The sequence below is a fragment of the Poecilia reticulata genome, chromosome 9, assembly GCF_904066995.2.
Source record: "Poecilia reticulata chromosome 9, P_reticulata-male-v2, whole genome shotgun sequence".
Taxonomy (NCBI): domain Eukaryota; kingdom Metazoa; phylum Chordata; class Actinopteri; order Cyprinodontiformes; family Poeciliidae; genus Poecilia; species Poecilia reticulata.
In genome coordinates, this window is record NC_088838.1 from 14,525,392 (window position 1) to 14,551,019 (window position 25,628).

Consider the following 25,628-nt stretch of genomic DNA (forward strand, 5'->3'; position numbering starts at 1 on the left):
GACAAAGGTTACAGAGCAATTTCTCAGGTTTTAGGGATCCAGCAAACCACAATGGGATCCAAATTAATTTACGGATGCATTAATGAATTATTCAGAAGATCCCCAAGACATTCAGACCACCATCTAACGCTCTGCAGGCCTCGCTTGCTTCAGTTAAGCTCAGCGTTCACGATGCAGCAATAAGAAAGAGACGACAAAAACTTGAGAGACCTACGGCCATAAACATCGCAATGCAAAATGAACACATAGACCTGTCTCACACTCGCAACGTCTAGATAATCCCCAAAATATTTTGTCGCCGTTGTTGATTTATGTTTCAACATATTGGCCAGTATTTCATTGAAAGAGATTTTTTTTTTATCCTGGTACAATAAAAAACACAAGAGCAGGTCCACCTCTCGCTGGGTTAGAAAAAAATAAATAAATGCATCTTTAGAGTGGCTTTGTTGAATCTGATTGAGATGCTGCAGCATGACATTTTACAAGTCATTCATGCTCAAACAAATGAGGCAGATCGAAACATTTCTACAAAGAAGAGTGGGCAAAGATTTCCCCACAGAGTTGACTCATTGCCAGTTATCCCACAGGCTTCATAGCAGGTATTGTAATCAAAAGTGGCACATTCTGTTATTAGGCTTTGGACAGCTCATAATAACGAGCATGTTCTACTTGCAAGTTGGAAAGCCAGGAGGATTTGCTCATAGTTTTTGCAGCTAACCACTATTAACAGTAAAAAGCTGAGCGAACGCCATTTTACACAGTCAAACAGTAATGGAACAACTTCACATTTAGAGGCCCTAACGCGCCACGGGTACAAGTGCTTTTAACGAGACAGGTGTAAACTATTTGAAATAAGTGCTTTTAAATGGCTCTCACTTGCAAAACACAATGTTTTATTTGCACTACATATTAAATAGTGAACATGGGACTGTTTTACAATCTTTTAAAGTCAGAATTTTGATTTCAGTGGCTGTTCTTATTGTATTTCCAAACAGGAACTTGGAAACTTTGACTTTCAAGTACTGAGAACTTTTGCTGCTTCTCTTGTGTGACCTATTAGCCTTATTCATTTTTTTTCTGGATCTGTCAGGATGCATGTCAATGCCTTGTCGAAATAGACATTACTACTGAGCTTGCATACACGTAAGCATTCAGTACTCTAATGATGATCGTCTCAGATTCCAGAAGCCACAGCCAAGTTGTGAGGCTGATATTAACTTCTCTCTGTTTTTTTTTTTGTTTTGTTTTGTTTTTTTCAGCTCATGCCTGTTTAATTTTCTGTCTCTTTATGGACCATTAAGCAGTCAATACACTCACACTTAAGGCAAACTGTTTGAGGTAAAGGTAAATATGTATAATCTGAACAAGTTGCAGAGCCATATTTAGCAGCTGTGCAGCACCTTCCTAAGCCCCAAATCTCGTCTCTCAGTCCCAGTCACGGCGCTATGCAGATTGCTGAGACAGGGACATGGCATAATGTAATTGGACTAAGGAGAGCACTGGGAATTATATCAATTGGATAAAAAAAAAAAAAAAAAAAACATGACTGAAATGTTGTTTTGGGGAGGCTATTGAGCCTGTGATGCAGCGGGGTTGTCCTCAGGTATCCTGGGAGGTTTAACTGCTGGAAAAGAATGGGAAAGAAGGGAAGAGAGAGGAAAAAAAGTTGTGTTGTTTTGTTCGTGGCGCCGGCGAGGGATGACAAGCGTCATGCTGTAAAAAATGCTTCTGACTTATCTGCTTCATTTTTCTTCCCATTTTGCTGTCTCTTTTTCGGCTGTTCAGCAGAGACGCCGGTAGGAACTGCATTTTAAACGTGTTTGGCTAATAGAGGGAGGACTTGAAACAAAAACAAAAAATCGGGTGTAAGGAACGCAGAGGAGTATTGTCTCACTATGCAAAACAAACTGAAATGTTTGCTTTTCTTCTTCCTATCACACACATACATCTGATGGATCATTTCTCACTATCTGTATTCTCCCCTGATACATACGTCTGTCCTTCTCTTTGACTTTCTGTGATTGCTTCTTCAGTCTGAACTTTGCTATTCTCACAGCACTTTTTGATTGTTCTTGTTTCAACTTTGTCCTGTTTTGTTCATTTGCCCTGAATAATTATAGATTAAATTGCAATCAGCATTGTTCCGACAGAGTAGAGATTGTGGCTCAGTCTTTGAGTTGCCAATAAGCATACAGTCATTTTGAAAAGCACTGATTTCCCATGAAGATTTCCACACTTTTGTCACACTACAACCACACCACAATCAACTGATGCACCACAAATTGTGAAAGAGAAGAAAAAATGAACAGTTTTGTTAGAATTAAAAGGGTGCCATGAATTTCTCTTTAGACCCCTTTAGTCCAATATCCTTAAACGAAAGCTAGTGCAACAAACAGTCTTCAGAAGGTAACTACTTGGTAAACAACGTCAAATGGTGGGTAATCTAATCTCAGTAGGTCTGAGAGGTTCATTAGAGTACATTAGTGAACAAACTGCTTCACAAAACCAAGGAACACGCCAGGCAGGTCTCAGACAAAGAGAAGTTTTTTTTTTACAATAATAAAAACAAACATTTCTACTTTATGACATCTCACATAAACAGCACTATCAATTTGAAATTTGAAAAAGAAAGTGGTATGGCACAGCTGCAAGACTACAAAGAAATGACTGCAGAGATCCAACAAATCTGGCCTTATGTTGAAGAGTGGCTGAAATAAAATTATTGTTGGAACAAAGCCAAATGAAAGCAGTTTGCCACGACCCATGTAGGGAACATGGCAAAATATGGAAGAAGGTGTACGGGTCAGATGACACCAAAATTCAGATTTGTGCCTGAACAGTTTGTCTGTAGACAAACTGTTATGTGTGGCAGAAGTACACCTTACCTACAACATGAGAGATGAATCTCCAAAAATCATCTCCAAAAATTTTTGTTATTCTCTACTGTGTGGTGGTTCGTCACATCAATTCCACTTAAATATGTTGAGGTTTGTGGTTGTAATGTGAGAAAATGTAAAAAAAAAACAAAAAAAAAAACAACCCAATAAAAGATACACCATGCAAGTCTGTATATTTTTTACTTATGAAATTGTATAACTTGTATATAAATATAAACAAAGGTGAGTATCAAAAAATGAAATTAAGGCTAAAGCTGGTCCCTCTAAATGATCAAAGTCCTCATCAGACCTGGTGAGAACAGTGTGTAGCACCAAACATCCACATTGTCTAAAGATTACATTTTATTTACTTTGGCTTATAAAGAGAAAATTTCACTCTAATTTATCCACAAGGACCCTAAACAAGGCCCCTGGGAGGACAGCCATGATAAAAACCATATCCTCGAGGATATATTGGCTTCCTGGCACTTTGAGTGGATACGAGTGATGGTGGTAAGTTACCATGTGTGTGGCTCTGGCACGGATTCCTGCTGGTGTGTTGTCGCTGTCTTCCGGTTTGCCACTTAGCTCATCGTCTGTCCGGCGGCCTCTGTTGGCCGTCCTCGTCAGCACCTGTCCTCTGTCCGTGTCTCAGTTTGACATTCCTCACACTGCACGTTTTGGCCCACTGGCCCACTGCCGGGGCCACGCCTGTGCCTGCTCTTTAAGGTGATGGGGGAGATAAGTGAGCTCCAGCATGACAAGCGGCTCGTGTCTCTTTGTGTAATGTCCGTGTTTCCCTGCTGATCTTCTCTGACTTAGGGGAATAGCTGTCGACGGAGGTTTGACTGTGTCTTTCCTGAGTTCAGCTGATGGAAGGTGACGTGGTGATTTTGATATAATAGCAGCTTTAGAGTGCTTCATTTACCAATAGTTTTTGTGGTTAAAAGGATAATATGATTCTCACTAAGAATAGCAGTTAAGGCATTAAACATGAAGCAACTTAAAATAATTTTCATATAACCAAACTGAAATACTTCCCCGAGTTCCTTGTAAAAACATTCATTCAGATATTTCTCAGTTGTGCCCTCAGATATTACCGTGTTTTATTTGAGAGACAAACACAAGTTATGTTAAAGTTGAAGGAAAGCTGTACATGGTTTTCATTTTTTGTTTTTATAAATAAGAGTCAAAGAAGTATACTGACGCCCCTAAATGAACTTTATTCAAGTAGCTGGCTTGTTGAACGGCAGTCATAATAAATCCAGGTGCAGTTTGCCACAAGCATCACAGGTAGCGCTGCAAACACAGAAGAAGCTGCTCTTGTAGCATGAGACCAAGTTTGCAAAAACTTTCATTTACTTGCAGTGAAACCGTCTTCCCTTTGCTCAAATTACATCACAGTCTAAACGTCTTTTGGGTTATGTCTCCCCACAGCTTTGCACATGGGCTTCTGCCCATTCTTCTACCCCAAAAAACTCAAGCTCAGACAGATTGGAACCGACTTTGCACATAAATTTTAAGCGCTGGCTTCAATTTCTCATTTGGACTTAGTTCTAGACTTTGACTCAAACATTCAAGCACGTGATATATACGCTTTGATCTGAAGCATTTAGTTTTTCTGTGGTTATATGTTTAAGGTCATTGTTCTGCTGAAATGTCTTCACCTTTGTCTCAAGTTTGAGGCATCTAAAAAATTTTCCCCCACAGCATAATTCTGCCACCACCAGGTTGTTTCACCACGAGGAACGTTTGTTCAGTGTTAAGTTTCCCAACATAAAATTTTGCATGTCAGTCAAACAAATCCAATTTGGTTTCATCTGTCCAGAGCACTTCTTTCACACGTTGGCTGTGTCTCTTACATGGCCTGTGGAAAACTGCACATATTTTAATTCTGTCTCAAGGCAGCAATTTAGTAATACTTTACCACATCAAAAAGAGCTGAATTTACTTTTTTTCATGCTTTTAAGATTTTTTTCATAAAAACAAAATAAAACCACATAGCTACTTTGTTTTCACTTCAAAATTAAACCATGTGCTAGTCTATGATTTAAAATCTCAAACACAGTGACAAAGCTAATAAAAGTCCAAGCATTGTGAATACTTTTGCAAGGCGCTATACGTGTGTGCGCGCACGCGTGTGTGTGTGCATGTGTGTGGGTGTGTGTGTGTGTGTGTGTGTGTGTGTGTGTGTGTGTGTTGGTGGGGTTACTCCAACGCGGTGGTGGGTGCTTTTTTTTTGGATTAAACTTGTTTTATGAACAGCAAAACTACTTCGTGTCATCACTGCAAATCCCAAAGCTCATTATGCCTGACGCAAGAACGTCTACTCCCCCAAGTGTTGCCGTTCTTAATCACACACGCAGAAAAGTGGCTGAACCAGCTGAACTTTTCCATTGATGAAGTATGCATCAAAGGATTGCGCGGCACGCTCCCCGTACGGTAGGTGAGGAGTTTTTTTTTGTCGTGCTCCCATCCGCCCGAAAAGTAAGTCTCTGCGCGCCTCTCACTGCACAGGATGCTGAAGATGGCACACACTCAGCCCTCCCGGTCTCTCATTGGACAGAATGTGGAGCACAACACTTGACAGCGGTGTCGTCTGATTTTTGAAAGTCAGACATGCAAGAAGGCAGCCGCCACCTTTTCTTTTAACAAGAGTCATAAATCTGTAATGAGCACAGAGAGGATGCATATTCTATTTACTTTTTGAAGAAGTGATCCCCTCACTTTGTGGCTGTGCACTCTCATTCTTATTGTTTTTTTTCTTTTCTTTCTAAAACAAAGTTTTCAGACTGTGGATTTTTTTTTTTATAACTGCCTCTACTTGCATTCATATCTCAGAGGGTGCATATCCAATAAAAGGTATGCCAAAGTTTGTCGCCTTTGGAGAGCGGGGAGATTAATCACATTTTACTTAACCCCGTTTAATTCCTTAAAAGATAAATATGCTTGGTTTGTGGTGAAAAATATTTTTGCCAGCGCCTTTTCTTAACCTGCTAAAGGTCGCACCTACTCTCACTGTGGAAGTGACTGAAATAGATTCGAGGTAGGTCGGGCAGTAACATATGTTTTAAGGCCAGACATGGAGACACCGACAGTCTGACGAGACAGAAGTGGATGAGCTAAAATCAGGCCAGCAGCGGACAAGAGTAATAATGTCCCATTCATCACACCCTGCCATGCCGGATCCTGGGAAGGACGGGGGAAGGAGAGTGCAGGAGCAAGGGAACAGAGGTGAGGCGGGGTGGGTGTGTGGGTCGGGCGGTGTGCAGCAGAAGGGGTAGTGTGGTAAGGGCTGATCAGGAGATCGTTTGTGTGCGTGTGCGTGTGTGAGCCTGACCTTGAGCCTGATAGAGGAGCTGGCGTGGCGGAGGTGATGAGAGGCTCCACGGGGAGATGGGTAAAGATGATCAGTGGCGAGCAACCTCCTGCCAACCAGACGCATTAACGACACGTGCAGTCATAACGCTAGCTAGAAACTTCTCTCTTTAGGGTATGAGGCAGAGGTCAAACTGAAAATAAGTCGGCGTCATCGCTGACATTTCCTTTTAAACCCACTTCTCCTCCATCTTTTTTTTATTTTTTAAATATTATTTTTACATATGTGTATATTTATCCTCGCTGTGGGACCTGACTGGGTGAAGAGACTAATTAGCACTGTGGAGCATTGTGTGTGTCTGGCCCACCTTCAGCTGACAGTCTTAACTAGAGTTTGACTTTGGCTTTATGGGCGAAACCTTTCGCACGCACACACACACATATATATATATCTATATATACACAGTTGTTTTGTTTTTATTTGTCCTATAAACACAGAAAAGGAACACAAGAGGCATCTTAACCTGATAGTCATTTATTTAGTCTTCTGGTATTTGATGCAGCACAAGGGGCAGAAATAGGGTCATTATGGTATTTTTGTGTGTGAGAAGACATGCTGTGCATCTCAATGCTTCAGTTTAAGCGGATATGTGTTTTGACAAAGAGCGAGGGAGGGAAATAGATGTATGGGATAAATTATCTATTAAACAAACTTGAAACATCTGCTTCCTTCATGTGGCACTGGCAAGGTGCCAAGTTGCCTGGTTTTATCTGAAGCTTTTTGACACAGACTCCGAGTTCATGTTGTCATTTCCTGGTAAAAGAGAGATGCTCTTTAAGGGCAATTTCCAGTGTGTGTGTGTGTGTGTGTTTTAATGATACCTCTAAAAGCCATTATTAAACTCCAAAAGTTATAAAATCTGTAGTTCCCCGCTTCTTTGCTAAGTTTGCAATGCTTGGAATATTTGCCAGTGAAAAACTATTGCTGAAACCATTCAAACTATTTAAATGGTTGCCATAAACGATAAAAAGCACTCTATGCTGCATGTGATTTGCAGCCAGAATATTTCACTCATAAAAAGTAAGACTTTGCCTAAAAATCTAAAAAGGGAAAAAAAAAAAAAAAAACATGCAAGGATGCACTTTTTTTTTTTTTAGAAAGTAGACTATTTGTTTTAAATAGCTTCGTGTGGGGGAGAGGGAGGGATTTTTATACCTTGGTTTCTCTTGTGTCAGAGTAGATTTGTTACCAAAAATACCTCAAATGTTGTTCAGATTAAATATTCAACTGTTAAGACCTTTTTATGTCCTCAACTTCTAGCTGCACAGATTCACTTACAAAATCTAAGGCGTATATTTATTTATTTTATTTTACTTTATCTTAAATTGTAATAGCATTTAAGTGGCACATTGACATGTAATTGATCAATCAGGAAAAAAAATCTGACAGAATCTTTCTCAAAAATGGGGGAAAAAAAATCAAATGTACAACTGTGTTTGAGGAGAACATATATTTTGGGACGCTGACTTGAATAGAATATTTGTTATGCTGTTTTATGTCCCGATAAATTTGAATCACTTGCATTAGTTAGAGTTCAACTGGAGTTTAGGAGCCTTGTTCAATTGTATATTTTTTACCTCAGCTGTGTGGCAATGTACGGGCAAGTCAAAAAGCTTCTGTTAAACAATTGTTTATTATCAACAATCCTGGATTGCATTTGTCCTTTCTGATTTTACTAATTAAATAGAATATGTTGTTACCATCACTATGTTGCTTACATGTGGAACAAATATGTTTTTAGGATGTTATAATTGTTTATTTTTATCCTCGTAGAAGTACTTGAACAGTGTAGTTGACATTTGTGGTACAGCAGTGATATCCGCTGCTTAATTTTGTTTTGTCTCGAGTTCTTGTACAGATTTTGGAAATTTAATTTGTGTCACCCCTGTAGTATTCCTTGCTTTTCCAATTGTTTTTCTTTCCTCCTTCCTCCTCCTGGGGTGGAAATGAGAGGAATACCGACTCTCTCTGCAGTTACAAAATCAACAACAGCGCTTTCAGATGCCCTCTGGGAGCCACATATTAGCATGCTGTCACATTTTATATGACATTTCAATTTTTACTGTGTTGCCAGACTGAGCGATGCTAAACAAAGAAAAACAGGTGCAATTTTAGCACAGCGGCAGCGAGCAGCAGTCACTTGTGGTTCAGACTCATTTCCTGGTGTGATGGGGTGCAATGTCGCTACTTTATAACTGTTGGGTTTATCATTTTTATGGCACAACCCAGCAGGGGGAGGCGTGTGATCGGGAGGTTAAAATGGCCTCAACTGGCTCTCTTGTTCCACCCCCCCCCCTCCCCCTGTGGATCTAGGACAGATATTTGAGTCTATACTATTAGACTGAGTTCTCTCTGACCTCTCTCTTGTTTTGCTCTAGGCCTTGGGTCAGCGTGGAACAAACTGTCTTTGCAAAGTTTACAACTGTTCACTTCATACTTTTGCATACAAATGTGCTTTGCCATGAGGGCATCTCTCTGCAAGGGAGAAAAAAAACAAGGATTCAAGCACTCAGGGGCACTGTGCATCTTTCCTTTGTTAAATATTTCATCAAGTGTTTCAAGGAGTTTACCACATTGTTTACCACAATTTACCATCCAGTGCAATGTGGTTAGCTTGAATTGCCTGTTTCTTTGTAGGTGTGTGAGAGTGTGTGTGTGTGTGTGTGTGTGTCCCTTGGCTCGCTTTGGTATCACTGAGGGTAATTTCTCCCCAACACGAGCAAACAACTCGAATCGCTTTAATGAGCTTTCTAACTGCTTTGCCAGGGAGCGCTCGGCAGGGATTTCACATCACACGCCACGCATCCAAACAATGACGCAAACTTTCGACATAACCGCAAAAGATGCATTTATTGTCTCTAAATGCCACGCATGCAATTAAAACGTGCAACTCTTTCCCCAACAAGAGGACATCAGCTCACAGAATATTTCTGCTTACCAGCCTGATGAGAGTTAATTGATGTCAAAGACTTTCTTCCCTGTACGAACACATTTTTTGTTCACATTCACAGGCTGTCTTAATGCAGTTTTTATCTAATAACGTGATGCTCTGCTGACTTTAGCTTTAGCTCACATCACAGCTTGTTTGCCCCTTAGAAATGGATTATAAAATGGTTGGATGAGGAGCCAAGATTATCTTGCCACAGCACACAGTTAGTGGGATTGTAGGAAAGATGGAAAAAAAATTCACCAAATCTCACTATTGGAAAACTGAAAAAGAAAAAAGAAAACTTTAAAATCTTTTCCAGGGTTGTTGCAGAGGTTTCTGAGTGTCCGTACACTTTCTACATGCAAAGCTAATTTGAACGCCGTGTGTACAAAAGGTATGAAAACCCTTTTTATTTGTTATCCCTTACAGTTGATTAATTACTCATGAACAATTGGAACATTAATGCTGAGAGTTGGTGTGACATGCCCCATCAGGCTGACGTATGATACAGCATTATCCATCAGAACAAGCTTTTTGTTCTAATGTTTTTCTAATTAGAGTTAGAAAAACATTAGAGTTTTTCTAACTCTAATGCCTGCATTTGAAGCAATTTTAAAAACATCAATAGAGTTCAGTTTTCTTATAATGCACTAAATTAACTGCCTTCTCAAGTCCTTTTACAAGCTTTTATCATACATAAACATATATATGAAATTCAAATGACTCCACATTCAGGTTGAATCAACCCAATGCATTCTAATACAATGTAATTCAAAGTCATATTCTATCAGATTTTAAATGAATCCCTGCTCCAAACACACTTGAATCAAATTGCTTGATTCGCTCAGTAGCATGTGATTAGCCTGGTAACGAGCCATTCATTTGATTCAGGTGTGTTAGAGCAGGATGCGTCTAATATCTGCAATATAGTAACTCTTAAGGATTGGATTGGGGACCTCTGTAATGCAGTACTGTCAAAGTTGGTTGATCACATGATAATAATTAGTAATAAGTTATCAATTTAAGAAAACACAATCAGTATTGTTGTCAGTCCCTCGCTCCTGGGCAAGCATGTGGCAACGGGGGAAAGGAATGACTCCCTTTTAACCAACAGAACCACAACAAGGCAACAGACAGTAACTGTGACAATCAGTTTTTTTGTTCTCCAAATAAAATCCTTTGAAAATGGTATGAAGGTTCAGTTAAGCATTAAAAGTATAGGCCTAGGACCCCCTTGACAAATTGGTGTTCCTCTTGAAATCAGAAATCAGTCAAAATTGGAAAATCAAAACGTGAGCTTGTGGTTAACACCAGGACAAAAATACTTGTCCAAAGCCGCTGAACGCATAACGAAACGCAGCGCGCTTGTGGTGGATCTGCTGCTGAAGATGTGTGAACATGAGGCTAACAAAACTTAACAGTTTTGAGTTTTCATTTGACATTTTCCCTCTTTTTTTCCATAAAGACAAGCTAAACTAAAACTGTCTTTCGTCTTTCCTGTCTGTGCACATGTTCTATGAATCATCACATTGCACTATTTTTAAGCTTGTTCCGTGGAAGAAGAGGCCTCAACTGTTGAAAGTGAAGGATTTATTAGTGTGTGTCGGGGATGTAGTGCTATTTCCAGTCACAGAGCACGACCAGGTGTGCAGATCAACCTTATCTCATAGCTGTAGGGTGTGTGTGTGTTTGTGTGCATATTAGGTTCCATTATAAGAACAGGTTGCCTGGCTCCATATGTGCGCAGTGTGCAGGGAAGCTGGGAAAACAAGGTTCTCCACGGCCCTCAGTGTTATTGCTACCTCCCGCCTCTTCGAACCGTGTTTGAAGACAGGAAATAGGATTCAGACCGCAGTCCGAAGGGCATGTGGCAATGGTTTATACGCCGAGGACCTCTGACCTATCGCCTCCACCCCCACCCGCTCTCTCACACCACTCCCATGGCCCTAAAACACTCTCTCCCAAGTTGGGGCTCGAAAATAATGTGTCCTGACCCAGCCCAACTTGGCCCGACCTAACCAAACCCAGTACAATAGACACTTCGTCCTGAGATTTGTTTGAGCGCGGAATGAAAAACAGATGGACCTGAAAGAAAGGACCACGAAAATAAGGAGAGCGGGAGGGGGGAAATATAGGGGAGTCTTGTAAAATATTTTCGAAGAAAAATAACCCAGAGAGGTTGTCTAATTATATCTATTTGTCTTGTGTGGTTTTGTTGGGGAGGCCATGTGGTCTCCCTGGCTGCTCCATGGTTCATTTTTCACATTATCTGATCCTGGACGCAGAGCAAAAAAAGAAAGAAGTTGGGTTTCTGGGGGGAGGTGGAGGAAGATTGGGTCTCAATGGGAGGCTTGTGGTAAGGTGGCTGGAATCAAAAGACCCAAATGTGGTGAAGGCCTCTGAGGTCTTGAAGTTTCATGGCTTTGACTGCTTTGCTGTCTTTTGTGGGTATTAAGACAGGAATTACCCATAGCTCTACTTTTCTAATCTACCAGACTGAATCCATCTTCCTCAATAAAGCAGCTTTGTTTTTTCTAATAAAAACAAATGTGGCCTTAGACCTACTTTTTTCTCTTTAGAGGTTTATCAAGCCCTCCACTTGAAGGGGAACCCAGGACAGACTTAGTAGAGGGGTTAAATGTTCCTGGGTGGATGGATGGATGGATGGATGGATGGATGGATGGATGGATGGATGGATGGATGGATGGATGGATGGATGGATGGATGGATGGATGGATGGATGGATGGATGGATGGATGGATGGATGGATGGATGGATGGATGGATGGATGGATGGATGCCCACAGTGCCTTGGAAGCACAAATTTCCTTTGAACATCTGTGTTTGTCACTTTTACAAACATAAACTTCAATTTATTTGATTGGAGTTGTGTGTGATAGACCAAAACAAGTAATGAAGTGGAAAGCTAATGATGCCTGATTTTAAACATTTTGTTATAATTTGCTATATAAGTGTGTTTGTATATGCATTCAGCCCCCTTTGGGTAACCTTTTTCCCCACAGTAACAATACAAAGAAACAGTTTGGTGTATGTTTCTACCAGCTTTGGTTAGTCCAATATAAAGAAGAGCAAAGTTTAACATGCCTTGAATTAAACCATCCCATTCCAACTGTGGTTGTATGTTCAGAGGGTTTTTTTTTTTACCTGGTGGGAGATGAATCTCCATTACAGTCTTAAGTGTTTTACAGCTTTTTCCATGATTGTCCTGTAATTATCTCCTCACCTCAAATCTGACCACCTTCAATGTTCCTGCTGAAGGAAAGCATCCTCCACAGCATGATGCCGTCATCACATTGTGCTAACCACGGATGGCGTGTTAAGCATGATGGACAGTGTCAGGTTCAGCTCCTCCAGCGTTACCATGGCTACATCATCCTGGCCCCATCTCCAATTAATGCTCTTCTTGTCCAGCTTTCACATTCAGGTCTGCTTTGATAGGTTTACTTTTTATCTCTTTGAGTTTTTGCATTATAGGTTGATTAATCGGTGCTTTGAGAAGTTTGAAGTTTTGAGGTTGCTTTACAACTTGACCTGTTTTAAACTTCTCCATAACTTTGTCCGTAGCCCCATAACAAACCTCTGAGGTCTCAACTGAGAAGTTGTGTTGTACTGAGACGAGGGTGACTACAAACTGAGGATGTTGTGATGGCAACTGAATTTACTTTAGGCCTATCCAATTTGAATGGGTTAAATGCATGATCACACCACACATTTAAGATTTGTCAAAGAATATGAAAACCACGCACCATTCTTCTTCCACTTGACAGTTATGCGCTCCCTTGTTTTGGTCTATCACATAAAATCCCCAAAAAGACGCATTGAGGTTTGTGGTCGAAACCTGAGAAAATGCGAAAAGGCTCGAGGGGAATAACAATTTCTGCATGGTACCGCGTATTGAAGTCCTTTTCATGGAATTTGTGCACTGTATCCCATGTAGATGTCCTATAAATTAAATTTTTTAACCTTCTTTACAGGCAGTTGTGTTAAATTTAGATTTCCCAGCATGCCCACCAAGCACACCCAGCATCAGGGAGTCTGCGTCTTGTTGTCCTCCCTCAGCCACTGGCTTTGGGTCACCTCATTGTGTCCAGATCTGTCCTGTCCCTGCCTGCCTGCCTGTCACTCAGCAGGCGGCTTGTTGACTGTTGCATGACTTCTGCAATTCTTTACTTTGTCTCAGTTTGACGGGCAAGATTTACATGAAACAGGCTGACGACGTTTTCCTTTCCTGGCTCCAGCAATATTCAAAGTTCACAATAGGAGGAGCCTTTCATGATGGTTGACTGCGTTAATAAGGATGATAATGATGTCACAGCTGGTGACATCACCGCAGCGTGCCAGCCAGCAGAACAAAAGAGGACTCTGCCTGGTCGTCCTAGCTGCCTTGGCAGGACCAGAAAGAGAGAGAAAGAGGGGGGGGGGTGGGCATGAGAGGGAGACCAAAGACTGATGTATCCATTTGGCTTTCAGTTTAATTCTGCCTCTTTATTCACATATTCAAATTTTTCCTGCGAGTATTTGTAAGGAGGGAAACATTTTGATTTGTTCTGCCAACTTTATATCTCTATTACGGCCTGGAATGAAAGCGCTCCGTCACTTCAGGCAGGATATCCGGTGATTTGGCTCCCAACTCCAAATCAAAGCTGTTTAAAGTGCATTGTTCTCAGGGAGATGCCTGTGCCCAGCCTCTGTCTTCTCTCCCTTCTTCCTCCTCTATTCTGTCCATCTGCACATTCCTCCTCCTTCATCCTCGCTTTCTTCTGTGCTTGCCTACATCTCTATCTGTCCTCTTGCAGGACTCGGAGAGAAAGGGCTTCATGAACAAGCTTTATGCCATTCAGGACGTGTGCATCAGCGTGCAGAATGCACTGGATGAAGTGGCCTCCTACGGCGAGAGGATAAAGAAGTGAGTCGAAAGCCCGCTCCTCGGCACCGGGCCCACTTCCCTTTGCTTCGCTCCACATGTCCTGGTTCTTTTTCCATGTTGCCAGGCTCCTCTGCCTTCCCGTGCCAGGCTAACTTATTTTAGCTCAGTTCCTCAATCGCATGTAGGCCTGCACGACCTTCATGTATACACATCACTTCATGTGCATTCCAACACAGAACTGTTGATTTGCCCATTTCTCAGATTTATAAAAAGTAAAGTGAAATAATTTGTTTTCCAGCAGAAAACGAACTGACTCTCAAAAGTTTATATTGTTTACAAAGCGCCAAACGACTGATCTGTAACTTGTCTTTATAATCGTTAGTGTGTTTCCTACTTCCTGATAGTGACGTTTCTGAGCATGCTCAGTTAAGTGAGCTTTTACAATGTTTTCTAATTTGAATCTCTCGTTCTTCTTTTCCAGCACATTTAACTGGACTGTGCCTTTTTTAAGCTGGTTAACGATTGTAGCTCTCATCGTGGCCACAATCATCATCTACTTCATTCCACTACGGTTCATCGTTCTGGCCTGGGGTGAGCTAACGCTAGTTATGTGAATCAACTTTAATTAAGCTGCACTCAAATACCAGAGTTTTCTGATTTTTTAGTTTTGTGAGGAAAAAAAATACTTTGATATAGTATTTATAAACTTTTTTTTCCTTATCTGATGTAACTTGTATCCTGCGCAGATGCAGTAAAAACAAATTTGTGATAAATGAACTGTGGTTATTTAGCACTTTTCCAGGCATAATGACTGCTTCAGACGTACATTCTCTCTTTTTATGCACCTGTACACATGTCGGTAGATAACGTGGGGCAGAGGGCTTTGCCCAGTTTTGAAATAATTAATGTTGGAAATTACTATTATTATATTCAAATAAGGGTGTGTAAATGTTTCAGAGGTAGTATATAAAAGCAAATAAATAGAAAAGCTCTTTTGTTTGCCTATTTTCATTTATTTAGTTTTTTGGGGAAAAAGTGCTGAAGAATTTAAAGTTTTGTATTGCTGAATATTTTATAGTATATTTTATTATTTGTCTGTCTGTTTACGTTTCTTCCTGCTACAGGGGTTAACAAGTTCACAAAGAAACTGCGGGACCCTTACACCATTGACAACAACGAGCTGCTGGACTTTCTGTCCAGAGTGCCCTCGGACGTACAAGTGGTGGGTCAACTTCTACTTTCAATGTTGCACCTGCTGGTTGCAAGTCCAAGTTTCTATTTACATTGTCTGGTGAAATAATTTTAACAACTTGAACTTTTTCCACATATGCCAGAGTTGTAATGTTACATTACAACCACAGACATTAAATACTGTTGGGATTTAACATGGTAGACCGGCATAAAGTAGCTCATCATTTTGAAGTGGAGAGAAAAGGACACAATGTCTTTAAAGTTGTTTTTACTAATAACAAATTTGAAAAACATTTGCATTTATTTTTTTTTTAATCTGACACCCGTAAACAAAATGCAGCCTAAACGACCGATTGCTTTCAAATGTCAGCTTGTAAATAGTGAGACCCGTCTGAATACGGCTTGATCACAGTAAACAGCAAATGAGAAATTCCTCAGAGAACATTCAGTTTATCTAATAATATACACAGTTCACAGCAAATGTTATCTAAATGCACTTTACAAGACAAACAGATCCAAATTATACACAGAAATAATAAAATCAGTCTAATCATGAGGTCAAATTCAATTCCAGTTCATTCCTAGTGATGATACAATGGAGTCAAATTTAGTTTGTAATTCCATCCAATTATCCATCCATCATCTGTAGTGGCTTTTTCTCGCAGGGTTGTGGGGAAGCTCAAACATATCTTGAACGAAAAGCTGACGCAACACAGTACAACACAGTACAGTCCAGTAGGAAACCTGTAAGTGGTTTCAAAACATTTGAGCGTGAGCTGGAGGTTCATATATTCCAGCATTACATTGACAGCCAGAGCTACAATGCAACAGGTAAGATCAAAGCATAGTCATGTGTTAGAATGGTCCAGTCAAAGTCCAGAACTACAGCCAACTGTAAACATATGACTTAGAAATTAGTGGTCTCCGATAAAAAGCATTATGTCTTCTTGCTTTAAAGTTATGCTCTGGTTTACGTTGGGTGGACCTGATTTTATAGAGAAATATCTGAAAGGGTCTAAATCAACTTTCACATCAGTCTATCAAGAGTTTTGTAAAATAAATAAATGAGAACTCTTTCCACATCATTATGTCTAACTTTGTATCGACCTATCACATAAAATCTCAACAGAGAAGATTGAAGTCGTGTTGGTTGCACTACAACAAAAAGTGAAAACATTCCCATGGTATTAGTACTTTGGCAAATCACTCTTATGATCTTCTGTCTCGTTTCTCCTGCCAGCCTTACTTTGCATAGTTGACTCCCCCCCCCACCTCATTCAGAACACATGCTTCTTTGTTTTAGCCAAATCAAAGTAATGTAAAGCTGTTTTTTGAGTGTTTTTCCATTAAAAGCTTCCCGCGCTAATTTAATTTCCTTTTACATGGCTGGAGCTGTGCTGCGAGATAACAAGGTTAAGTGAGTTTAGTGTTCAGCATATAACTAGGTTGACTGACTCCATACATACACTCTACCACAATTACAGTTGGCTGCTGTTTTTCAGCCATGCTGGTAATTGGAGCAGAGTGTAAATCAACAGCCTAAATGGCACCCTGGGGTTTTCCTTCAACATTTATCATGAGATCAGATTAACTTTATGACTGAAGGAATCAGATGCTTGCTTAGGTTCAATGTGTGAGCAATAACTATCCCACACTGTTGCCGGCCCAAGACAAAGTGCAATTTAAACACCAATTAAGCTGCATCTCGCAGTGGCTTTAGCCAGGCCCGATGGTGTCGACTGTGGCCGTTAATGTCCTGCTGTGATACGCACGGACGGGGGGCTCAGACTGAAGGACCTGGGACCTCTGAGTACCAGTTCCTCGCCACATCAGCACTGACACACTTCCTCTTTGATTGCTCATTGCCCACATCTTTCATCTTTACAGGGTCATAATCCTTGCCCCACCCCTCCCTGCCCTGCACACCCTGCACTCACTCCCTCTTTCTGCCCTTGCACAGCTCTGTAGTTTACAGGGGGCTGCTGCAGCAATCCATCGACTTAAATGAGCCCAAGCTGTCCCCTCTGGTGGAGTGCAGCCACCTTACGCACCTGAAGCCTGCGGGTGTGTAGTGGTGAAGAGGCCCAAGCCTGGCAGGTACAAGCCCTTTACAAGGCTCCTAATGAGGGCCTGCTGGCTAGGGGAGGGTGGGGGCAGATGTACTGCTCTGGTCCAGTGGCTATACCTCTGAAATTGCACCTACTGTAAAAGTAATACTCTAAGTGCTACTGTAAGCTCAGTCCTAAAGCTGTAGGAAGGGAAATTGTAGCCCTGTGTCTCTGAGAGGCCAGAGTCTTGTAAAGCAATGAAACCAACAGAAATAAAACTTGAAAAGAAAGAAATTTGTGAGACGGATAATTGGAAAAAAGTTGCACAAAAAAAAAGTGTTGACTGTTTGTTTCAAATAGGGGGTGTTTGGTTTAAGAAGGTAGAGTCGAAAAACTGTAATCTCTCACTGAATCCAAAAGTCCGTTTTGGAAAAAAGAAAAGATACCCTTCTCTGCGGTCATTAGCTAAAAACAGACCAGAACGTTCTGCTCTGCCTCAGGTGGTGGGTTCATCTTGTTGCTTGCCCCTCGCCTTACTGGGTCAAAGACGTTAGTGGACTGAAAGCCCTTGAGGCTCTCGGGTGATGGTGGGATCCAAATGGAGCGTCCCCCTCATGGGCACGTGTTTGTGGCGCCCGCTGGCATGGGTGCAGAGGTCCACTGTGCCTGACACCGTGGATGACTAATGAAGTGCTATTTCAGGGCCTTAGTGTGACCTCACACACATACATAATCACACCCACAAGTTCTCCCAGCTGCCGTCCACCTAAGGTGGGTCGGGTGCACCGTTCCGCATCATTTAGAGGTGCTTCAGTGCAAGCAGAACTGATGAGGTTCTAATGACTTTATATACAAAGGGCAGTCACACTGGGCTATTATAACTTATATAGCTTTACAGCACCACAGAAGCTGTGGATTTGTTGCTTAATCTCTTGTAGTGTAGTTCTTTTACTTCTTACATTTGATGTGAAAGAAGCTTTTAGCTTTAAGCTTTGCTTCCACTTCAAAGGAATAGTTCAGGATTTTAAAAATGGAGCTTGTAGCGACTGTTTTTCCTGGAGCCTTCGTTTAGCATAAATCCAAGTTCGTTGGTTCTAAAGGCTAAAGCTAACAGCTAGGCCAAGATTAACTTCTACCATGTTGAAACGGCTCAAATCTGGATTGAACACCACCAATGATCTCCATGTCTGAAACTAAAACTAAGAGAACATAGAAGAACATTTCTGGTCAGAAAAATAATACAGAGATAATGTTTTCCATCTCTGCACCTGTTAGTGGATGGGTCAAATTAAGGCAGCATGAGGAGATTTTGTCCTCAGAGTTGATGTGTCAGACTCAAAGCTATAGATTCTGGCAAGTCGGACATGGGCTGAGTGTGATAGACATCCTTCTAGTGTGCAGCATTTAACAAAAGTGGTTCAGAGAAGGAACAGTGATGAACTGGTTCAGGATCTTGCCCCAGTGCTAATTTATTCATATGCAAAGTGAAGGCTGACCTGTTTATGTAAAATACTTCAGAAATGATACCTCATATACCTTCAAGGTCAGGTCTATTCCTTTGTGGCTTAGGGCTGCTTAGACAGTGAAAAAGGAACCATGAATTTACAGTAAATATTTCACACAAGCAGATCACTGGTGGCTCTCCATCTCATAGCTCCATTTTGCTCCAAACCATAGCGATTTTGAAAGTGGAACCTCTCTCCGGCCTGTCCAGTGTGGATTTATACTAAATGGTAAGACAGTTATCAGCTACAGATCAGATATTAACTGTCCCTCTTTAGGCACTTATACTGTGAAAAGCAACCATCCAACCCAAAACAACACTGACAGGCATCCTTTAAACCCCTGTTGTTTTACATAAGCTGCAGTTCCTTTTACCACCTGCAAGGTTTGCATTATGCTAAGTTTGTTATCTCCCTCCCTGAGCAGCCACAACCAAAGCCAATTGTGATGTATCGGTTAATGTGCGTGAGAAAAATCCCTGTTCTAATAGCAGTTTCTTATGTTTGGTTTTTGATATTACACCAGCCTCTGCTGTCTTTATGATCACTATCAGCAAAATCCTCCATTTCTTTTTAAACAAGGCTGAACTGAAAACACTCACATTGCAGGCAGAGTATTCCCTACCTGGCGTTCGGGACATGCCCGAGCTTCTAGTGTGTTTTATGACACCATTAGGAACGGGAGCTAGGGAGAGCATAAGTAGGGCCAAGGCAATTAGCATGCCAAGTGGCCCTTTATGATAGCTGTAAAGGAGCTGGTTCAAATCCCCAATACAAAAATAAGCATGAATTCCAATTTAGGGCCTAATGAACAGCAGGGTGTCTGGTTAATATTTTTAGGCACCATTTATGTTTGCAATGAAACCTCAGTGGACATAGAGGAAATAAAAGCAGGATAGTTAAGGGTTGAAACACTGCCAGATATCATCAGTCACCTCCAGCAGAAGCGTCTTTCCCCTTCGCTTTGCCCTTCCCCACTTTGGAGACACTTCACCAAAAAAAAAAAAAAAAGGGCAATTAGTCTCTGTTCAGCATGTGTCTTGTCACAGCAACTAATAGGAAGGATTTTCCATTTTCTCTGCGAGCCATTTCTTGTTTTGTTTGTTTATTGGCTTATGTCACCTTGGCACGCTTTTTCTTTCACCACAACACAATGGCTTTGGGTGCTGAATCTTCAGTCTGCACACATTAGTGTTTCCCCGCAGCCATTTAATAACCCTCATGCTCCATTAGATGTCACCTGAGATGAAAACTGCAGAGTTTTGTGTTCTTTTTTTTCTTTCTTTCTCTAAAGTTTCGGGTATCATTAAAATTATGCCCCTTTTTCCTATTTTTGAATTTGTTTATTTACTCACCTACCTGCTTTGCTCCCCCTCCCCCACCCCTTCTACTCACTGTCACCCACCTTGCATGTCTGCCCACACTAGCATCATCAAAACACTGTCAAAGGTTCAATGTGAGAAGGAGAAAGAGAATGAAAGACAGTGAGGAGAGGCGGGGAGGAGCAGGTCCCGGGATGCTTTATGGGTAACGCTGTTAAACGAGGCACGACGCGCGGTACACGGCACCCCTTCAGCAGAGCACACTTCAAAGCCTGTTTTTGCACTTGTACTGTCAACATTTGGGGAGAGGGAGCGGAGTGAGGGTGGAGGAGCAGCCTTTGAGCAGCGTTGGGTCTTAACACACCTCTTCTCCTGTCTGTTTTTCCTTTAAGCTCTCCGCCTGTGTTCCAAATTGGTTATGTGCTTGCTGCATTACCTCACTTTTTGCTTTTTACCCAATTCTGCTATTTTTTTTATTTTGTTAACGTCCCACTTTCTCCTCACCTGCTCTGACTTTTTCCCTGTTTCTTTTTCTTTTTGGTTAGTTTTTTTTTACTTAAACTAGCTTCTGTTGTCTTATTGGTGTGGTTACAGCAGGTGGATGTGTGTGTGCGTGTGTGTGCGTGTGTGTGTGTGTGCGTGTGTGTGTGTGTGTGTGTGTGGTATTAGGTGAGGTGAGCAGGGAGCCAAGGGTGTAGCATCAGTCAGGCCTGTCACCTATGAAGAAGAATTGAACCCGTAACGCATGAGCCCCATTTCTCCCTGGCTGGCAGCTCTTCACAGAGAAAACTCGTGTTTGATTGAAATATTTTTTTTTTTCCTCGCACCATTTCTTTTTGTTGATCCCCTTTGCTGCTGTACATGAGAAGGAAAAGCCACACTTCCCACTGACAAGCAAACTTTTCTTTGTGTGCATGCGTTAACAAAGAGTTTTTGTTTGGACAGAAACGTCACTGTGCAGAATTAAACTGCTGTGCAGCTCTTTTTTTTTTTTTTCTTTTTTTGCTGCTGTAGGCGTTAGGCCGTGTAAATGGGACCGATAACATGAAGTAATCCTGCACTGTACCTTACCTGCCCTACTTTTGGTGTTATGTTAGATTTTTTAATGTACAGGCTGGGTGTAAGATTTTTTTTTTTTTTTACTAAGAATAAAAATGTTTAATGTCAGCAGCTCAACAAATTTGAATATTATCAGATTATTTGTTTGAGTGAATTCAAATGAAGCTCATATATAAGTTGAATAAAAATAATAAAAAGGGGGTTTTATTACAGAAATGTTTTGTTAAATTGTCACGAGGAAGCTTCCAAATGTCATATCTTTGCACCAGACAGTCAATGACAAGGTGGGTAATTCCTGCCAAGTAAGCCGGCTGTGTAAACAGTTCTGTTTCCAAAGATAAAAAAATGGAAAGTTGAGTGGAAGGAAAAAGTATGGTAGTAAAATGTGCACAAGCAAACAGGAAAACCAGAGCAGAGTACTGTGAAGCAAAACCAGTTCAAGAGTTTTGGGGGAGTTTCATTTAGTATTGACTGCAGCAGGAGTCAGCGCTTCAAAGGATCCTGATTTCATTTCAGAAGTCACTGCTCACATTGTTAAAAGTGACAATACCTGGTTTATTTATCCCAGCGACCATATATTTGATTGGATAAAATAAGAAAGACTCCAGATGGAACAGGGCAAGTATGTCGATCTGCGACTAGAGAACATTTAGGAGTTTCACTTCAGTTGCTGAAATAACATTTCAGTTTCAGTTTCAGTGAGACCACATCCACATTACAGGATTAGCAATTTTACATTTTCTCTTCATCAAGGAACACAAACTATTACCAGGAGGAAGCAGGAAGTTAAAAAAAATTAAAAAAAATAAACTGTTCAATATTTCAGTTTACAGGAAAAATGGGAGTAAAGGTTTTGGTGTCTAGTTACTTTTAAACATAAATTCTTTTTAAAAGTTAATATTAAATACTAGACCAGGTGACTCACCTGTCTGTTCATCAGTTTGTCTCTATTTTGTGCCACCAAATCCTGCACAGGTGTCACTGATTCCTCATGCAATGCATCTGAGCTTTTGTTCCTTTGGATGCTACTTCACAGTAAGGAGGACCCAGAAAGCCTAGTGAGAAGTGGATGGTGGGAAAACCACCGCTGTGAGGCACAGGTACATAAATGAGTTTCTGTTTGCTTAAACGGCACAGTTATAGAATTGTATTAATACAGACTTAAGAAGTCAATTTTTTGTGATGTTGGTGGCGTGGAGCCCATGCTTGCGTTATAGTTCCTGCTACATGTAGGGTCTGCTGGGCATTTCAGGACCGGAAGGCTTTATCGAACCGTCAGAATGAGCTGGTACAAGAGACATGATAAAGGCTTGTTCCCAGCCGGCGCTGAGACGCTCCTGTTGTCGTCCACAGCAGATAGAGCCACCATGAGACAAAGCCGTGAAACGTTACTGATGTGAGTTTGCTGTCTGCCTGAAGAATCAGAGAGGGTGTCAGTCAGTCAGACAAACACAATAGCCTGTAGTACGTCAACTTAGGAGAGAATTCTCAGACGATTCTGGCTCTTTGGTGCCGAGTCTGTTAAGTCTGTTTTTTTATATATATATATATATATTAGTATTCTGATTCAGTGGCTACTGCTTGTCAATTTCTTGAATCTGTGTGAGCTTGCAGCTGGATGTTTGTGGATGTCTGAAAAGCGAATGGTTGCCGGTGACAGCCTTTAGTTGCTCAGCCACTGCGGCTGCTGCATTGATGTACAGTACCCATCACTTTCAGGTCAGAACGGGGTTTTTTATCTAGGCTGTAAGTTTTGCATCAGTTGGGAAATTGTGTCATGTTGGAAAAATGTGCAACTCTTCCCACTGACAGTGTTGAAGTCCGTGTGAAGGTGTGAAGTAGTAGAGTTTCCAAAATCTTGTTTTGTCTTTAAGTCGGCGATTCAGTCTTTTTACGTCACGTTACAACCACAGTGAATCATTCTTGAGAAAATTGCAAATAATTGTGAAGTGGAAGCTAAATTATGCATGGTTTTCAAGCGGTTAAAATGTTTCATTCATCATGTTTTCATCAAAGCCATTCCAATGTTTCGGTCACCGTCTTACTAGAAGGTGAACCTCCAGTTTCTAACAGGGTTTGATCTACAATTAGCCACTTAGTTTTCCCATAATATCTGATCAACTGACCTGTTCTTGGAGAGGAAAGGTGTCCTACAACACAGAGTGTTTTCACACAGTATTTCAAGTGTTTGCAGTGATTGTTTTTCGTCACACATAACATGTTTTATGCAGGCTAAAAACTTCCACTTTAGTCTCATCTGACCTTCTTTTCCATAAAAGCCTTTGCATCATTTTTGTTTTAGAATCACTCATATGCAATCATTTGTTTAAACTAAATGAAGTTACACCAATTCAATCGTTTCAAAGTTGTGGATACCGGCCACCTCTTCTCTTTTCTTAGAAAGCAGCCCCTCGGTGAGTTACAAACAGTAATAAAACCCAGGATATACCACTAGTTAAGTATAACAGTTTAGCTTTTCCTCCTTGGCAGTGTCGGTAATTTATTCATGTGCATTTGATGATCTTAAAGCCCTGAGATAATTGGGCGTACCTCCGAGAGACATAAATCGACTAATTCCTCCACAAGCCTGCTCTGAGCACTTTGTTTCTGTTTTATTGAGTGTTGGGTCATCAACTGAGTGCTTCCAACGCTGGCGCAGAGCAGACGGCTGCTGCATTCAGTTGTGATCATGTGGAGGGAATGAAATGAAAGGCCTGTGCAAGTTAAGCTAGCTTTAATAAGCTGATGGGGTGTACTTACATTTGTAGTGCGTGCAGGACTTGGTTTCAACATCATGCAGATTTCAACTGGCATTATATTCAGGGATTTAGTTTTTCCTCTGTATTTCTTTAAAAAGTCAAATACTAACATTAAATTAGTCAAGGTTCTTAATGTTTTAGGTGAGGTCGAATTATCTAAATTATCTGTGTTTGCTAAATGCCAGGATAAAAAATTAAATTAAATTACGGTAAATACGTTTTAGGCATTCTCCAAATATAGAGTTTACATGCATGCCCTTAGTCTGTACGATGATCATTTAATGACTCTGGTCACATGTTTTTGGGATCCTTACACAAACTTCTCACAATGGTTTGACGTTCTCTCAAAAGACCTGCTGTAACCGACTCAGGTTTTAACGTTTGCGTTACTCACACACACCTTTTCGGTTTCATCCACATATTCTCTGTTGGATTGAAGTCAGGACTTCATAATGATCACTCTTGCTCAATGCTCAATGCTCAATGTCACTGTCAGTTTAAATCCCAGCTTGTATCCTGAGATGCTGCTTCAGTAATTTCACATAATGTTCTTTCCTTGCAGCGCCATTTTTTTCTCTCGATGTACTCCAGTAACTCCTACAGCAAAACACTCCTGTGCCTTGATGCTGCCACCCTGGTGCTTGAAAGTTGTGTTGGTGCTATTAGACTTGGAAATATCCCCCTTTTTCCTCTTAATGTAACAATGGTACATATGGCAAAACATTTCAGTTTCCGTTTTATCAGTCCAAGAGATGCAGGTCTATAGAAAAAAGGGTCTTTGATCCTGACTTAATTTGTAGACTGTATAATCTGGCTTTTTATGTTGTTTTTGTTTCTTGGGCTTCCATAATAACCTCTCTCTCACTGTTCTGGTATTTCACAAATCAAAATAATTTTGGTTACCCTAATTGCCATGAAACAGGAAAAGTTTAGTTTGATTTAGCGTTTTTTTGTTTTGTTTTTATAACTGTATATTCACTACACAGCCTGTTATAGTCAGAGAAATAGCTTAAAGGCCAAAACCACAAAATCCTTCATGTTCACATGAGCCTTCAAGGCAGAACTGAAGGTCAAGCCTTTGGAAGCCTGCATGGAAAAAGGAACATAAACAGATATTAGAGGAATTAAAAAACTCTCATTAATTGGCTGCTTAACTGCGTTGGTGCAGCCATAAAGATGAGGCGGATGTTTATTTGTACATTGTGCAATAAATAGTTCAAACACCTTAAAAAAAATACCTTCGCGATTAGATCAGAACATGGGCTTATTGATAGTTAATATTCTAATCTGATGTAATGTGATATAACTCCAGATTCACATGCAGGGTAAGGTATTGTTAGCAGCATTTTGTACAGCATCCTTTCTCGTCTCCACCTTTCTCTGCTGGGATGACTGCTGGCTGTCCAATCTGTCCCACAGGCCCTCGCCCTGTTCTTTGTTTGTCCGTCTGATCCCCTCCTGCAGGCCACTGTTGCACATCTGTGTGTGTGTGTTTTTGTTGCTCGAGCATATGTGGACCTTTTTGCAACAACAGCGCTCCCCTTCAGTGCTTTTGAAGCGCGTACACGCCTGCATCTGTGCGTGCGCGCGTTGTAATCAGTGTGTAATCCCTTCCCCGAGGCCGCCGTTCCACACAGCTGGACCGGAGCCTCTGGAGGGGCCTCTGTGCTGTTCAA

The 25,628-nt window shown here is 41.0% G+C and overlaps 1 protein-coding gene across 6 annotated transcripts in view; it reads left to right on the top strand.

Annotated features, from left to right (window-relative positions):
* Positions 1-25,628, top strand: part of mctp1a (multiple C2 domains, transmembrane 1a) — a 145,870-nt gene that overhangs the window by 115,465 nt on the left and 4,777 nt on the right. For 4 of the 6 annotated variants that reach the window (XM_008418925.3, XM_008418929.3, XM_008418926.3 and 1 more), the window contains 4 exons: positions 3,291-3,389; positions 14,001-14,110; positions 14,553-14,662; positions 15,196-15,293. In XM_008418925.3, coding sequence (XP_008417147.2) covers positions 3,291-3,389; positions 14,001-14,110; positions 14,553-14,662; positions 15,196-15,293 — 417 coding nt within the window. The remainder of the gene's footprint in view (positions 1-3,290; positions 3,390-14,000; positions 14,111-14,552; positions 14,663-15,195; positions 15,294-25,628) is intronic. The other 2 variants (XM_008418927.3, XM_081610585.1) reach the window with 1 other exon arrangement.